The 17,205-nt window shown below is 42.9% G+C and overlaps 1 protein-coding gene and 1 non-coding gene across 6 annotated transcripts in view; both read left to right on the top strand.

Annotated features, from left to right (window-relative positions):
• Positions 1-3,597: 3,597 nt before the first annotated feature.
• On the top strand, positions 3,598-3,679 carry trnas-uga (transfer RNA serine (anticodon UGA)). The gene has a single exon. It is a non-coding gene; the product is annotated as a tRNA-Ser (tRNA).
• Positions 3,680-14,447: 10,768 nt separating this feature from the next.
• rapgef4a (Rap guanine nucleotide exchange factor 4a) overlaps positions 14,448-17,205 on the top strand; it is a 57,397-nt gene continuing 54,639 nt past the window's right edge. For 3 of the 5 annotated variants that reach the window (XM_054786644.1, XM_054786642.1, XM_054786643.1), the window contains exons 1-2: positions 14,480-14,577; positions 15,020-15,052. In XM_054786644.1, the coding sequence (XP_054642619.1) occupies positions 14,516-14,577; positions 15,020-15,052 (95 nt within the window). In that variant the 5' untranslated portion in view covers positions 14,480-14,515. Of the gene's footprint in view, positions 14,578-15,019; positions 15,053-17,205 lie in introns of all 5 variants that reach the window. The other 2 variants (XM_054786645.1, XM_054786646.1) reach the window with 1 other exon arrangement.

The following is a 17,205-nucleotide window of genomic DNA, read 5'->3' on the forward strand; positions in this document are numbered from 1 at the left end:
AACCTGTAGCTTGATCAACATTTACACAGCTGTAAATAGTGTATATAACTTATTGATTTGTAGTGCTTTGATTTTGCACTTTCTATGCTCTTGTGTGCTTTTTGTACTCTGCTTTTGCTGCTGTGAACTTGGAATTTCCCCTTGTGGGACTAATAAAGGCATATCTTATTGTCACACAAGTGTAAGAAGAAGTTCACCGCTGACAAACACTAACTACACAACAAAACATCTTGTGTATGCTGTGGTGGCAAAAAAATTGAATAAAACATTCTTGTCAGACAAGTGTAAAAAGAAGTTAACTACATAACAAGACGTCTGGCGTACAGTGATGTGAAAATTTGTTTGCCCTCTTCCTGATTTCTTATTTTTTTGCCTGTTTGTCACACAAAAATGTTTTAGATCATCAATCAAATTTAAATATTAGTCAATCACAACACAACTGAACACAAAATGCAGTTTTTAAATGAAACTTTTTATGACTAAGGGAGAAAAAAAATCCAAAGCTACATGGCCCTGTGTGAAAAACTGATTGCACCCACCCATTAAAACATAACTGAGATTAGTTGAGATCTATCAGTCTGGAAAAGGTTATAAAGCCATTTATAAAGCTTTGGGACTCCAGCGAACCACAGTGCTCTCATTATCAACAAATGGCGAAAAAATGGAACAGTGGTGAACCTTCCCAGGAGTGGCCGGCCAACCAAAATGACTCCAAGAGCGCAGCGACGACTCATCCAAGAGGTCACAAAAGACCCCACAACAACATCCAAAAAACTGCAGACCTCACTTGCCTCAGTTAAGGTCAGTGTTCATGACGCCACCATAAGAAAGACACTGGGTAAAAACGGCCTGCATGGCAGAGTTCTAAGACCAAAACCACTGCTGAACAAAAAGAACATTAGCTCGTCTCAATTTTGCCAGAAAACATCTTGATGATCCCCAAGACCTTTGAGAAAATACTCTGTGGTCCGACAAGACAAAAGTTGAACATTTTGGAAGGTGTGTGTCCTTTTACATCTGGTGTTAAAAGTAACACCGTATTTCAGAAAAAGAACATCATACCCACAGTAAAATCTGGTGGTGGTAGTGTGATGGTCTGTGGCTGTTTTGCTGCTTCAGGACTTAGAAGACCTGCTGTGATAAATGGAACCATGAATTCTGATGTCTACCAAAAAATCCTAAAGGAGAATGTCCGGCCATCTGTTGATGACCTCAAGCTGAAACCAACTTGGGTTCTGCAGCAGGACAATGATCCAAAACACACCAGCAAGTCCACCTCTGAATGGCTGAAGCAAAACTAAATGAAGACTTTGACTTGGCCACTCCAAAGTCCTGACCTGAATCCTAATGAGATGCTGTGGCATGACCTTAAAAAGGCGCTTATGCTGGAAAACCCTCCAATGTGGCTGAAGGACAACAATTCTCTAAAGATGAGTGGGCCAAAATTCCTCCACAGCGCTGTAAGAGACTCATTGCAAGTTATCACAAACACTTAAATTGCAGTTGTTGCTGCTAAGGGTGGCCCAACCAGTTATTAGGTTTAGGGGGAAATCACTTCACATAGGGCCATGTAGGGTTGCATTTTTTTCTCTCCCTTAATAACAAAAAGTTTCATTTCAAACTGCATCTTGTGTTCAGATGAGTTCCTGAGAAATCAGCAAGGGGGCAAACACTTTTTCACATCACTGTATGCTGTGGTGGCAAAAAGCCACAAAAGAAATAGTTCAAGAAATGTTACATTTCGACAGAGCACAATGGGACAAACATGTCACACAAGTGCAAAAAGAAGTTAACCACTGTAAAACACAAATAACTAGATCATGAGGCATCAAAAAAGCTAAAAAAACAAGCAAAAGGAGAATGTATTGAAATGGTTATATATCAGCCCTGAGTCATTACAGTCCCTTAGTGGCTGAGAACCTACTTGGTAAAAATACCATCCAATCAAAATGTAAAGAATCATGCCATTTCAAGAGAGAATATTTTTTCCATGTGAATTAATGTCTATTAAATATGAATTCCCACCTGAAGCCAAGCACATAAGTCATCATTTTAGGAAACATGTGTATCAACACGCATAATAGACTTATGTGCTAAAAGTGGCAGAAGCAGATGGTGATCTATTTAGAAAGCTTTTTTTATACAGGCCATCGATCCCCTTAGGTCCAATCTGCATATTTCATTGATATTTTTGCATGTTTAATATGGATCTCCATTGCCCCTTATACTGTATCTGAACACATTTTCACCAACATCTTTACCTCATTTAGTAGATTTAGTACTGATACTTTTCAGCCCATCAAAGTTGTCAATGAGTCTGTGGAAAATTTCCAATTTTTAGGCATTTTTGTTCGTTTATCTGACTTCTCATTCCGCTTGGGACAAGAATGCTGACATATGACAGATATTCATGTCTCTTTAAAACGACTCATATGAACGTGATTTATCTAGCGCCTTGCTAGTTTACTGGCAGCATCATGACTTTTTACTTTGTTCAATTTCAGTGTAAATCCACCAACATTTTCCCTCGTGCAGACTTGAGCTCTCTGAAATGGGAGGGAAATATCTGAGCAGCGGCAATTATCACTCTTCTAAACAACGTTTCCTTTGGAATTTAGATTTTGCTCCTCTCTGATAGGAGGGATGTAACTAAATCGTCTGCGTGAGATATGCACCAGCAGTAAGAAAAGTGAAAATAAACACTCACCGGCCACTTCATTAGGTACACCTCAAGTATTAGAGCCGTATAAAGATGAGGCCATTCTGAGACAATACTGCTCACTTTTCATTGGCAATGACAAAATGCGACTGTGCAAACGTAAATTCTAATATCTTGCAATACGAAACGAAAAATATAATAATATCTTTGCATTACATGTCATCATACACTGTAAACTAGGGGTGCACGACCATTATCAGGCCGCAAATTATCTGGCCAATATGAGGGAATAATTACGTCATACTGATAAATTTGATAACATTGAAATAGCTCCGAAAACGGATATTTAAAAAAAAACAAAAAACGCTGCAATGGGGCAAGATTACCCATGCTGTGCGGCTGAGCAAATCAAGCGCTCCTTTTTTCTCCTGCCTGTGATGTTAACGGCCTGTGGTAACTTTCCTTGAGCTCACTTGTAAACAAACATCCACTTTAAGAGGAAGATATTTCACATGCTAGTTGCGAAATAATGCTCCACCATGAGGAAAAAACTCCATCGAGCACACAAAAAACCTTATTTAACCTTAACCTTATTTGAAAAGTGCAAAAAGACCTCCATGAGGTCACACTGGCTGCTCAAAGTGTGTTCCCGAATACAGTGCACCTTGCTGGGCCACACCGGGTGGCTCCGTCCTCTCTATACTCCGGTTCTCCTGACCTCCTTAGCGGCACACCGGCAGCTCGGAGCATGTGTCTGAATATAGTGCACTTTCCTGGGCCACAGCAGGTGGCTCCCTCCACTCTATGGTTCTCCTGATAGTAGTGATATGGTAGTAGTAATGTTATGATATTTGATTAGTACAGTTGGTTAAATCCAAGTTTTGAGAAGTATAACAAAGGTATCTGTGCGACACCATACACACATACCTCAATAGACAGTCACAGTGGCCGAGAGGTTAAGGCGTTGGACTTGAAATCCAATGGGGATTCCCTGCACAGGTTCGAATCCTGTCTGTGACGCTTTCACTTTGGAACAAATAATGTGATATTCACACACTTCTCATGGGGGTTACTTATGGTGAAAATCTGTGAGTAATTAATATATGCTTGTGTGTTTGACACAGGGCTCACTCCTTCTCGTGCAAATACTTAAAGGCATTATCTGGCTTTTTTTGACATGAAGTTGTATGGCATATCCATCAGCAGTGTAGTACATCAACAGTGACTTAGCCCCCGCGGGTCCAAAACAATATGAATTCAAAATAGTAATACATTTGCATCATAAAAATGCCTCCTTGAAAAAAATCAGACCTCACAAATCACTCGGCGTTATATTTATCTCCTGCTGTATGCCGCACACTGTCTTCCCCTCCCAGTCGGAAGTAAAGCCCGCCAAAGTAAGAGCGCAGGACAGACAAGGATGTCCTTGTCATGCCAGTAACGTTGGAAGCCATCTGGACCGTCAAGGTTACATTTTTTCTCATCAGAGAATAAAACTTTTTCCACCTTTCAATGTCCCATGTTTGATGCTCCCTGGCAAAGTCTAAACGGGCAGTTTTGTGGCGTTGAAGGAGACGAGGTCTTTGAATTCCTTTTTTGTTTTTTAAACCCTTTTCCTGCAGATGGCGTCTGATGGTTATTGCGCTGCAGTCGGCACCAGTAAGGGCCTTAATGTGGGTGGAAGACCGCCGTGTCTTGATGGACAGCCAATTGGATCTTCAGGCTCAGTGCAGGTGTGATTTTTTTGGGGGTCTACCACCGGACTTTTTTGTTCCATAATGCTCAGGAGCTTTCAAAACATGTAGAATGACTGATTTACTGCACCCAACCTCAGCAGCAATGGCACGCTGCGAGAGGCCTTGCTTATGCAGCTCGACAATCCGACCACGTTGAAAAAGTGAAAGCTTCTTAGCTTTAGCCATCTGGAGGGCATGACAGTGTGAATGCCTGACAGAAAATGAACATTTTGAGCAGATTTTGACTTGGTCTTAAACTTTTAATCAAGTGATAAACAACCTATTTCAGTTTTTTTTTTTGTTTAAATTACAAGTTCCAAACGTTTTTTCTGTCACTCCCCCTTCTTGCTTTTGCATATTGTAGCTCTACTAAAAACTTCATTAAAATCCAAATGTCCAAATGCAAATTCTAGCAATTTTTCAACTGGTCTTAAGATTTAGATCAGGTCTGTATTATGGTTTGCCACGCCACGCCACGCCACGCCACGCCATGCCACGCCCTGCCCCCTTGTTGAAGGATACAACAGCCGTTGCACGGATGTTCTTTTCATCTTAACAGAGGGAACGAGCGTTGGACTCATTTAAGCCGTAATGGAAGGCAACATCCACGATTTTCTTGCCATTCTTTATCATATCGAAGAGTTTCTTTTGGGGCTTAGTTTCATCGCCATACGGTGGAGAGGCAGCACGTTTAGGAGCTATTGTGCAGTTTACTAAGAAATGGCTTACTCACAAGAGCAAAGATACTTTCCGCTGCGTAACAACAATATAGGAAGCACATGTGAGACACAACGTGGGTGGATGCTGCATGAGGCTGAGCCAATCAGTGCCGAAGATACTGAACAATAACTTCCTGTACCGTATAGTACCTGTACCCCGGCTTTGTATTTTCCTTCAGTTAGCAATTTTTATGCTTGAAAATGCCTTATTTAGGCCAAGAATACTTAACATTTGCTTAAATATGCATATTTTTTGACTAATAATACGCCATAGTCAACCATGAAACAGCAATCATTAATTAATACCTTTCTGAATATCTGCAATATAGCAAGGCAGCGATAATGAAACCGCAATATTGCGAGGGATTACTGTATTCCTTTTATAACAATGGCTTTTTCTGTACGCTTTGCAGATGAACACCCACACAGTATCTTTCCAAGTGGAAAAAAATCTGAAATCCTTCTTTGCACTAAAAGGCTGCATGCGTTCTTGTGTTTACTATTTCAGGCTTTCTGGATCATCTCCTAGCAACTGTGGGTCTGAAAGGCCATATGTACACAGTCAGTGGGCTTTCTCCTTGGGGTAACATGGTATGCTCCAGCCAAGGCAGTGGTTCCTATGGCAACATCTCGCACAATGTTGAAGGTGCAGGATTAAAAAAAGACGCAGGTGAAGATATCTGGTGAGATACTGGTCAAATATTGTTAAAACTCCCTGCACCTATGTGGAATTCATCAACACTGCTGTGGGGTTTGCAAACTGGAGCGCCCTGCTGGACTTACTTACATGCTGATGCCGACTGACTTTGTTTGGTCTTGTAGTTTAGCTTGGTGGCATGCAGCACGGCAGGAATGCGACTTTCATGTTATCCACTCACACCCGGGCCTCAACTCAAGCTTCAGACAGGAAGAGGTAACTGTGCGCAAAGCTCATAACAAAAACGGTCAATTGCAATAGTTTGATAAATATCCACAGCGTACTTACAAGCTATTGGATTAGTTGATGACTTTTTATGTTAGACATTCAGCTGGCACACTGAGGCCTGTTCAGTCTTTTATACCCGTAATAGATTTCAGTTGTTTAAGCCTTGTTTAACTGGACTGATGGTAAATGGACCCTACGTTAACGCTGTGACTGCTGCCCTCTTTTGGCAGATGAGAGCATTACATGTGATTTTATGGTTCAAGATTCAAGAGTTTTATTGTCATATGCACAGTAAAACAGGTAGTTCTGCTATGCAATGAAATTGTTGTTCTGTTCATTCTCCCAGAAAAAGAAAGAAAGAAAAACACAAGAAAATGAATAAGAACATCAGAAACATATATACCAATAAATTAAGCAACAACAACAGAAAAGACATTAATACAGATTAATAAATAAATAAAGTGCTATCACTGTGTTTCCTTTTTTTGCTGCGGCGTGTGTGAGTGCTTCGTCGAGAAGCCTGATGGCCTGTGGGTAAAAGCAGTTTGCCAGCCTTGTGGTCCTGGACTTCAAACTCCTGTAGCGTCTGCCTGACGGTAGGAGTGTGAATAATGAGTGTTGTGGATGTGTGCTGTCCTTGATGAGGTTGTGTGTTCTTCGTAGGACTCTAGTTTTATAAATGTCTTGCAGTGAGGGGAGGACTGCCCCAACAATGTTCTGTGAGGTCTTGATCACCCGCTGGAGTGCCTTCCTATCACGTGTTGTACAGTTACCGTACCAAACAGTGATGGAGGCGGTAAGGACACTTTCGATAGTGCATCTGTAGAAGCAACTCAGGATTGTGGTGGACATGCCAAATTTCCTCAGTCTTCTCAGAAAGTACAGTCTCCTTTGGGACTTCTTCATAATTTGTTGGGTGTTGTGAGACCAGGTGAGGTCCTCGCTGATGTGTGTGCCAAGGAACTTGAAGGTTTTCACCCTCTCCACCTCAGTCTCATCAATAAACAGGGGTTTATCTGGCTCCTTTTCCCTTGTTCTTGGGTCAATGATCATCTCTTTAGTCTTATCTGTATTGAGAAGGAGATTGTTATCACGACACCAAGCTATGAGGTCCGCCACCTCTCTTCTGTATGATGTTTCAACACCACCAGTGATCAGTCCGATGACTGTAGTGTCATCTGCAAATTTAATGATGCTGGTGTTGTTCTGGGAGGCCACACAATCGTAGGTGAAGAGCGTGTAGAGGAGCGGACTCAGCACACACCCCTGTGGGGTCCCAGTACTCACAATTCTTGAGCTGGATGTGCGATTGTGGACTCTGACTGACTGGGGCCTGCCTGTTAGAAAGTTAAACACCCAGTTACAGAGGGAGGGAGACAGGCCAAGTGTAAGGAGCTTATCTGTGAGTGTGTGGGGGCTGACTGTGTTAAATGCAGAGCTATAGTCTATAAATAGCATTCTGACATATGTGTCCTGGCCCTGTAGGTGAGAAAGGGCTGTGTGGATGGCAGTGTTGACTGCATCATCAGTGGACCGGTTCTGGCGATATGCAAGCTGTAGAGGGTCCACAGTGGCCGGGATGCTTTTTTTTGATGTGGGTCATGACTATTCTTTCAAAGCACTTCATAACAATAGGAGTGAGTGCTATAGGGCGATGGTCATTCAAGCAGGTCACGTTGCTCTTCTTGGGTACGGGCACTATGGTGGTGGACTTAAAGCAGGTCGGTACAGATGTTTGTGCAAGCGACAGGTTAAATATGTCAGCAAGCACATCAGCTAGCTCTGATGAGCAAACCCGAAGTGCACGTCCTGAGATGGTGTCTGGGCCTGCTGCTTTTTGTGGGTTTGTTTTGTTCAGAACGCTGCGCACATCAGCTGATGTCACCATGAGAGGTGAGTCCTGTGTGCTCCCCAAGTCCAGCCCCCCTCTCTGCTCATCAGGAGTTTGGGTATCAAAGCGGGCGTAGAACTCATTCAGCTCATCTGGAAGTGTGGTTTGGCTGGACGTGGCTACGCTACTCCGCTCTCGATAGTCTGTGATGTGCTGGAGCCCCGCCCACATGCGCCGATGGTCTGAGATGGAATAGTAGCCCTCCACATGAATGGTCACACTCCACATGCGTACAGATACGAAAGTATAGAAAAACACACACATTAATTCACTCTATACACTCATAGACCGTCAAGTCATTTATATTTATATTACATAATAATTAGTGCAAGATAATGATTGGACAAATAATTATCAGGCCACACTGGCTGTTTGGAGCATGTGTCTGAATATTGTGTACTTTGCTGGGCCACAGCAGGTGGCTCCCTCCACTCTACAAGCAGAACTTTATTGGTATCGGTTTGAAAAAAAGATATCGTACATCTCTAATAATAATTCACAGCAGAAATCACCTCAGGGCAAGTTACGCATGGAGAATGTCTACAACACACATACAGCGTCATACCTGTCAACATTTGCATTTGAAAATAAGAAAAACTGGGGGAGGGATAAGGTCATGTGTAATATGTTTCAGTAATATGTTTCATCCGGGTTCACTTATGAAGAAATTTAAAGTAAAATAAAGTTGACAAGAGTGCTTTCTAATAATAGGGCCTAGGGGAAGAATGTAAAGAGCAGTACTGGTGCAAACGGGCATCCCAGTGGGACACCATGAGTAACTTTTACATGCACAACATTTTCTGCACATTAAACTATAATTATTTTTTATAAAATATTTTTTGTTCTTATTTTTGGTTGTCTGTAATGAATTCATTGGCTTTTCATTATTTCCATTCATCCATCTTCTTCCCCTTATCCAAGGTCAGGTCACGGGGGGCAGCAGGGAAGCCCAGACTTCCCGCTCCCCGGCTACTTCGTCCAGCTCCTCCTGGTGGATCATTCCCAGGCCAACTGAGAGACATAGCTTCTCCAATGTGTCCTGCGTCTTCCCCGAGGCCTCCTGCCCATCAGACATGCCCTGAACACCTCCCCAGGGAGGAATCCTGACCAGACGTCCGAGCCACCTCATCTGGCTCCTCTCAATGCAAAAGTTCTACGCCCAGTTTCTCCCAGTTGACAGTGCTTCTCACCTTATCTCTAAGGGAGAGCCCAGCCACCCTACAGAGAAAAGTCATTTCGGCCACTTGTACCCGCGATCATGTCCTTTTGGTCACTTACCCAAATCTCATGACCATAGGTGAGGTTAGGAACGTAGATCCACGGGGAAATTGAGAGCTTTGCCTTTCGGCTCAGCTCTCTCTTCACCACAACGGACCGATGCACAGTCCACATCACTGTAGGCGCCTCACCAATCCGCCTGTCCATCTCATGTTCCATCCTTCCCTCAATCGTGAACAGGACCCCGTGGTACTTCACCTCCACTTGGGGCAGGATCTCATCCCGGACACAGATATGACACTCCACCCTTTTCCTGGCAAGAACCATGGTCCCGGACTTGGAGATGCTGATTCTCTTCCCAGTCACTTCACACTTGACTGCGAACCTATTTAGTGAGCGTTAAAGATCACGGGCCGATAAAGCCAGCAGGACCACATGATCTGCGAAAAGCATAGGCGCAATCTTGCAGCCACCAAAACAGATCTCTCCAAAACCCTGCCTGCACCTAGATATTCTGTCCATAAAAGTAATGCACAGAATCTGTGACAAAGGGCAGCCCCGGCGGAGTCCAATCCTCACTGGGAATGAGTCCGACTTATTTCCAGCAATGAGGACCAAACTGTAACACCGGTTATACAGGGAGCGAACTGACTAATACAGTCGGTTCGTTATTTCCTACGGGAAAAATTGCCTCAGTTTTCAGTACGTTTCAGTTTTCGTTCAACACTTTGGAACAAATTAATAACGAAAATCGGGAAAATCCAGTACCAAGTCAATATTAAACATGGTGCGTTATTGTTCTTGTATTGGCTGTCATTAGACCGTGCTGCTGTGCTTCATGTTGCTTCCAGTGAGTGTAGGCTCATTTCTGGAGGAACAACCTGTTTCAAAAGAAGCATTAAAATAAAAATAAAAAAAGTTACCTTGGCATGCTCACAGTTTTCTTCACAATGTTGGCAGCACAGACGGCGCCACTTAATGCAGTTCTGTTGTTTGTTACCAAGGCAACTGTAAGACATCAATCCCCCACTTTTTGAAGCTGAAGGCATGTTATTGTAAAAGCATTCTCGAAGGTGTAATGCAGGGGTGTCCAAATGTTTTCCATCGAGAAAAATTGAAGGATGTGGGTGGCCACTTTGATACATTTGAACACATTGGAGTATCTTTAATATAAAGATGCTACATGTAATAGATGCCAGTTGGTGCAGCTGTGCAAAAGCACATTGGTAAACATCCCTCCCTGACGCCTTAAGAGTCGCACCGGACATTAAGTTGACAGCTTGGGGTTTTAGCTTGATAGCTAGCGCTCACGACTCGCATTCTGCAGACCCTGGTTCAAGCCTCGGCCAGTTACATACGACCAATCTGTAGGTCAATACATGCTAAGCTATTGACAACTGCATTCAGGGTGACAAAGCAAATTCGGTGTGATTCGCTTGCAGGGGGGTGCCACAGTGGGTCAATCGCATGAGTGCTTTTGGCTTAGTTATTACAGCGGATGCCCTGGCCAAGAAATGCTGAGATCGAAATGGTTCACCACTTTATTGGCCACCATCAGGGGGCGCCTCAGTGTGGTTAACCATTACATAAAGTGGCTAAAACAAAGACCAGCCAGAGTTTTTACTGGATTTTGACCACTTTTATATCCGTTTACTACCACCACAATAGTCAGCAATGTCATTATCGAGCGACTCAAACATTATCTATATCGTAATCTACAAAATATGAGAATAGTATGTTGCCTATACAAGTATTAACGTTTGTCATTACAGTTACACTGGTCAGATGGCTGAAAGTCTGGGCTTGTAGCCTCGACTCTCAATCCATGGGGATGTGTGGTTGTGGGATTGAACCGGTCCGTGTGCAGGGCTGGACCACTGTCACAAATATGATGAATATACACTGCTCAAAAAAATTAGAGGAACACTGTACACTGATGTATTAGTAACAAAATGATGCCATATAATTTGATAGAAATGAAAATGATCACCCTATAGAGGGGGAAATCAAAGACACCCCAAAAATGAAAGTGAAAAAATGATGCAGCACACTGGTCCATTTGGCTAAAATGTCATTGTAACAACTCAAAATGATTCTCAGTAGTTTGTGTGGCCCCCACGTGCTTGTACGCATGCCTGACAACGTCGGGGCATGCTCCTAATGAGACTACGGATGGTGTCTGGGGGATCTCCTCCCAGATCTGGACCAGGGCATCAATGAGCTCCTGGATGCATGGAGGAGATTCCAGGAGACAGGTAGTTACTCCAGGAGAGCTGGACAGGGCCGTAGAAGGTCCTTCAACCCTCAACAGGATCAGTATTGGATCCTTTGTGCAAGGAGGAACAGGATGAGCACTGCCAGAGCCCTACAAAATGACCTCCAGCAGGCCACTGATGTGAATGTTTCTGACCAAACAATCAGAAACAGGCTCCATGAGGGTGGCCTGAGGGCCCGACGTCCTGTATTGGGCCCTGTGCTCACTGCCCAGCACCGTAGAGCTCGATTGGCATTTGCCATAGACCACCAGAATTGGCAACTACACCACTGGTGCCCTGTGCTCTTCACTGATGAGAGCAAGTTCAACCTGAGCACATGCGACAGACGTGAAAGGGTCTGGAGATGCCGTGGAGAACGTTATGCTGCCTGCAACATCATTCAGCATGACCGGTTTGGTGGTGGGTCAGTGATGGTCTGGGGAGGCATATCCCTGGAAGGACGCACAGACCTCTACAGGTTAGATAATGGCACCCTGACTGCTATTAGGTATCGGGATGAAATCCTTGGACCCATTGTCAGAACCTACGCTGGTGCAGTGGGACCTGGGTTCCTCCTGGTCCACGACAATACCCAACCTCATGTGGCTAGTGTATGCAGGTAGTTCCTGGAGGATGAAGGAATTGATACCATTGACTGGCCCCCACGTTCACCTGACCTAAACCCAATAGAACACCTCTGGGACATTATGTTTAGGTCCATCCGGCGCCGCCAGGTTGCTCCTCAGACTGTCCAGGAGCTCATTGATGCCCTGGTCCAGATCTGAGAGGAGATGCCCCAGTACACCATCCGTAGTCTCATTAGGAGCATGCCTCGACGGCCACACAAACTATTGAGAATCATTTTGAGTTGCTACAATGACATTTTGGCAAAATGGACCAGTCTGCTGCATCATTTTTTCACTTTCATTTTTGGGGTGTCTTTGATTTCCCCCCTCTATAGGGTGATCATTTTCATTTCTATCAAATTATGTGGCATCATTTTGTTACTAATACTTCACCCAATTATTATCAGGAAAGATATTCAAGATCATTTTTCCCCCAGTTTAGATGTGATGTGTTTTTGAAGTGTTCCTCTAATTTTTTTGAGCAGTATATATTAAAGAATTTCATTGCATAGCAGAACTACCTGTTCTACTGTGCATATGACAATAAAACTCTTGAATCTTGAATCTTAAATGCAATATTTTCTCTCCAAGAAAGCTAAAATATTTTATACTTTTTTGTTAGCTTTAAAAATAAACATCTACCCCAACATTGTGGTGTTATTTCAACCATTATCCCCACTGATGTTGACCAAGCTTAATCCATGGACAAAAGTTTTCAAATCTACATACTATTATCATCATCATTATTTTGTAGATTACGATATGGACAATGTCAGAGTATCTCTGTCGTGAGCATTACTGCAGTGGCCCCCTCAATATTAAATAAATATAAGTGCCAGGAAAAACTGTGGCGAGTCGTTGTTTTAGCCTCTAACCCAGGAGTCGGGAACCTTTTTGGCTAAGGGAGCCATGAAAGCCAAATTTAAAAAAATGTATTTCCGAAATGAAATGAAAATGTACCAGTCAGACACACTGCCAAACCCGCTCTCTCCACGAAAGCGAATTCCTCTGTCCATTTGTGCTGAAATGTACGGTACTCCTCATCTTTCTTTATTTTCGCCATCTTTGTCAACAGTGTTTGCGCTATTAGGTAGGGGGGATGTTTACTTGTTGACCACTCAATGACCTGGGAGGCTACCGCATCATCCAATTATAATCGTGTTTTGGCATCTTACCCTTCCATATTGCAAGGACTGTTGTTGCGGTAGAAAATGGATAAAGGGATTAAGATACATTATAACATTTTATATTTTGAATGTTTTTTAACACTGTGATTTTGTTTATGTTTTACTTTAAAATGGCAGAGAAACCAAAAAATAAAATTAAAACAATTTATAGTGTTAAGAAACATGTGAGAGAGAGATGCAGACATCAAAAGAGCCATATATGGTTCTCCAGCCATAGGTTCCCAACCCCTGCACTAACCACTTTGAGCCGCCCCCTGGCGGTGGCCAATGCAGTGGTCACTTCTCCATCTTGACATCTCTCCCGTGGCACCTCAAACCCTTATTTACCCTCTGGTGGAAAGATGAAAGACGAAAGAAGAAGCGTACATCGTTAGACCACCAGGGATAACAAAGCGATCTGTGTAATATCGAACACAGTGGAACCTGTGTTCATCTTCTTCCACTTATCCGAGGTTGGGTCGCGGAGGCACCAGCCTAAAGCCTAGGTCACACCTGGTCGTACAGGCTCCTAAAAAAAAAAGCAAAAAACACACAGAGGGCATGTGTGTGATGTGTTAAGTTTTGAGTCATAGAATGGCCGCAGACCGGCCGCAGAGGTTCTTTGTCACGTCAAACTCTACAAACGCTTATGTTTTTTTCAGGTTGCAAGACAAACTTACTCACTTCGTACGTTTTTGAGCGTAGTCTGTACGGCCGTGTGTCTTTTGTACATCACATGCACCCCACATGCGTAAAAATCGGATGTGACCCAGATGCCCGAGCCACCTCGTCGGCGGAGACCCAGAGGAGCAGCGACTCGCCTTATCGCTAAGGGAGAGCCCAACAGTCCCACTGAGGAAACTCATTTCGGCCGCAGTTTGGACACACCTGGTTTCAGGATTTGTAGCTACAAGGTCAACAGGAAGTCATGTGTACACCAAAGACCCTTTGTTCACACATACATTTTCTGAGGCTTTTCAAATTAAATGTACAGTAAAGTTTTCCCATAATGCCGGGTGTGTGTTTATCAGCAATTACGTTTTTAAAGACATGCAAAAAACCACTTCACTGCATGTCCTAATGAGCCCAATGGAGAATGGGAAAATGATCCAAACTAATCGATAGATAAACAAATATATTTGCAAAATGGACGTGTGTCAATACCTTACACGACAACATACACAAGATAAATAATAGCGCAACAATGTCGTGTCAGTCTGGTAACGCGAGATGATAGTTATTTTATGAACACATTGACGTGTGTTACAATAGCCAACATATCCGCCCGCTATATGCTTCATACCAGCTCAGCCTGACAAGATGGTAGCATCTCACTCTTCCTCCTCCGAACCTGCCGAGTGGATTATTTGTCTGGATAAAAGGTAAACCACCTCAGTCGTGTCACTGCTTTTAATTAGGATATGAATTCTAATTCCTGATCAACGAGCTGTAAATGCGATTCGTTGTTACTGTGCACAAGTTTTTGGTGTTTAGCTCTGTGTTGGGCATCGTGTGCAATCAAAATAGGCTTGATTCCACAATTCGAACATCGGCAGATTGTTTAGCTCTTTGTGTAAGTATTGATTTTCATGAAAAAGTAAATTAGCAACGACTGCTGCATGCGGTGGCGTACTGAGGGTGTACTTTTGATGATGCTTTCGTATTTTGATAGTAGTTATTTCATCAGATAATCTAGTGCCAATTTGGACTTTATATTAATTTATATATTTTCTTTAGGCGGTGGAGCGTTGAGTGATGCGCTGCATGTTTTCTAACGTTTGCGAAAATAAGCCAAGTGACGCAGTGTCCCACATTTGTTTACAGGACAAAGCTGCTTATGGACGTTCTCATCAGAAGGTTGTATAATACCGCACCCCCTTCTAGAATAACATTATTTCAAAGCATTACTGAACATGTTCGCTTCTCATTTCTCCACACATGAACGCCAGGCCATGAGACGCTCCAGAAAACTTGTTTTAATGACATTTTCCACAGCAATCATTTGGCAGATGAGAACAGCACATAGAAGGACACAAGTAAACAGGATTGCACTAAAAAAGACCAAACTTTGTAGTGGGGCGGCACATGGACCAAAGAAGAAAACATTTAGACAATTTGATGATGATCTGTTTCAAGGGGCTGAGGATGATGATGATTATTATTATTATTGTTAGATTTTTTGTCACTTTAGGTTTGTTATCTTTCATGCTTCCAAGTAAGTCTCGGAAACAATAGCTCAATTTTGACAGTTTAATGTACACAGCTGCGGGGACTCGTCTTCCACACGGGTGCAGGAGCAAGTCCGAGTGACTTCAGGCCACATATCCCTTTTTCTAGCTCCGCCAACCCGCGTATGTCAATATGTGTGTGATGCAGAGGTCTTAGCTGGTTGGTGCCGATTAATCCTAAATGTCTTGTGGTAGAAGAATGCAAGGCGGTGAGCGAGAGATAGTTACAGCGAACAGTCTGCTCTATCTGCACTATCTAACATGTGCCAAAAGAGGCCTATATGTAACTACTTGTGATGCACAGGGGCAGACTTACCATTAGGCAAACACAGGCAATTGCCTGGGCCCCTAAACATCTCTTAAAAACTGATTATTGATTTTCCATCCATCCATTTTCTATACCACTTCTTCCTCATTAGGGTCGCGGGGGCATGCTGGAGCCTATCCCAGCTGACACCCTGGACTGGTCGCCAGCCAATCGCAGGACACATATAGACAAACAACCATTCACACCTATGGACAATTTAGAGTCGCCAATTAACCTCACCTGCATGTTTTTGGAATGTGGGAGGAAGCCGGAGTACCCGGAGAAAACCCACGCGCACACGGGGAGAACATGCAAACTCCACACAGAAATGCCCATGGGAGAATCGAACCCAGGTCTTCCCGATCTCCAGGCTGTTACTGTGTTGGCCAACGTGCTAACCACTAGACCACCGTGCGGCAGATTATTGATTTTTTTCCCTTCAATTTAAGGTACATACTACTGTTTTAGTTTTAATTCCCGTGCCTAAAACACACAAAATATGTTAAATGCCTCTGTCCCTTCTCATGCAATGGACTAGTCCGTGTTACTGCACATATGCAGACTGAGTCCGGAAGACGGGAGAAAAACGAACTTGTTGGCGCGGAATGAAAAGGAGAAGGCGAGTGGAAAACAAACAGCAAAAACAAACTAGCGAAGGTAGGACAGAAGCACCGGCACTGTCAGGTGTCAGCGTAGGAGAATGCAGTAGATGAAGCTGAGAGTGATGCTTTTCATCACAAAGATGTGAGTATTAAAGCGATAAACTATATTAAATGTCTCTTAATGTTCTTATTAATGACAGTAAAAGCGTTGAGATGATGCACTTGTTATTGTTATTTGACCAACTGTACCTGTTGGTTTGTCCTAATCAAATACTGTATCATGACATTACTACTACCACATCACTACTATCAGGAGAACCAGAGGATAGAGCGGACGGAGCCACCTGCTGTGGTAATCCTCTACTTTTTGTAATCCAGTTACTCAAATTATTCGAGGAATCGTTTCACGCCGACATATTGTATCGTATCAATACGTATCATATTGCATGTTATCGTATGCTGTCATGTGGTATTGTATGAAATCGTTTTGTACCATATCAAAAGGTATCGTACCTTATCAATACGTATCGTATCATATCAATACGTATGGTATCGTATGGTACGGTCTCGTATTGTATCGTATGGCATCATATCCTTTTGTATCCTGTTGTGGTGTATGGTATTGTATCCTATCCTATAGAATAGTAAATCATATAAAACAATAATTAATGTAATAAATATACAATCATGAATACAATATATATAAATAATTCTTGAATAAAATAACTATAATGATCATTGTATTAAATATGAAACAAGCCCTGTCCATGATGCACAGCTGCTAAGTGTATGCAAGCAATCAGACATTTTACACATGGAAAGTAAACAAATATATTCGTTATATATTTACTTGCATACAACATATACCGCAAT

Source organism: Dunckerocampus dactyliophorus, chromosome 9 (assembly GCF_027744805.1).
Source record: "Dunckerocampus dactyliophorus isolate RoL2022-P2 chromosome 9, RoL_Ddac_1.1, whole genome shotgun sequence".
NCBI classification, from domain to species: domain Eukaryota; kingdom Metazoa; phylum Chordata; class Actinopteri; order Syngnathiformes; family Syngnathidae; genus Dunckerocampus; species Dunckerocampus dactyliophorus.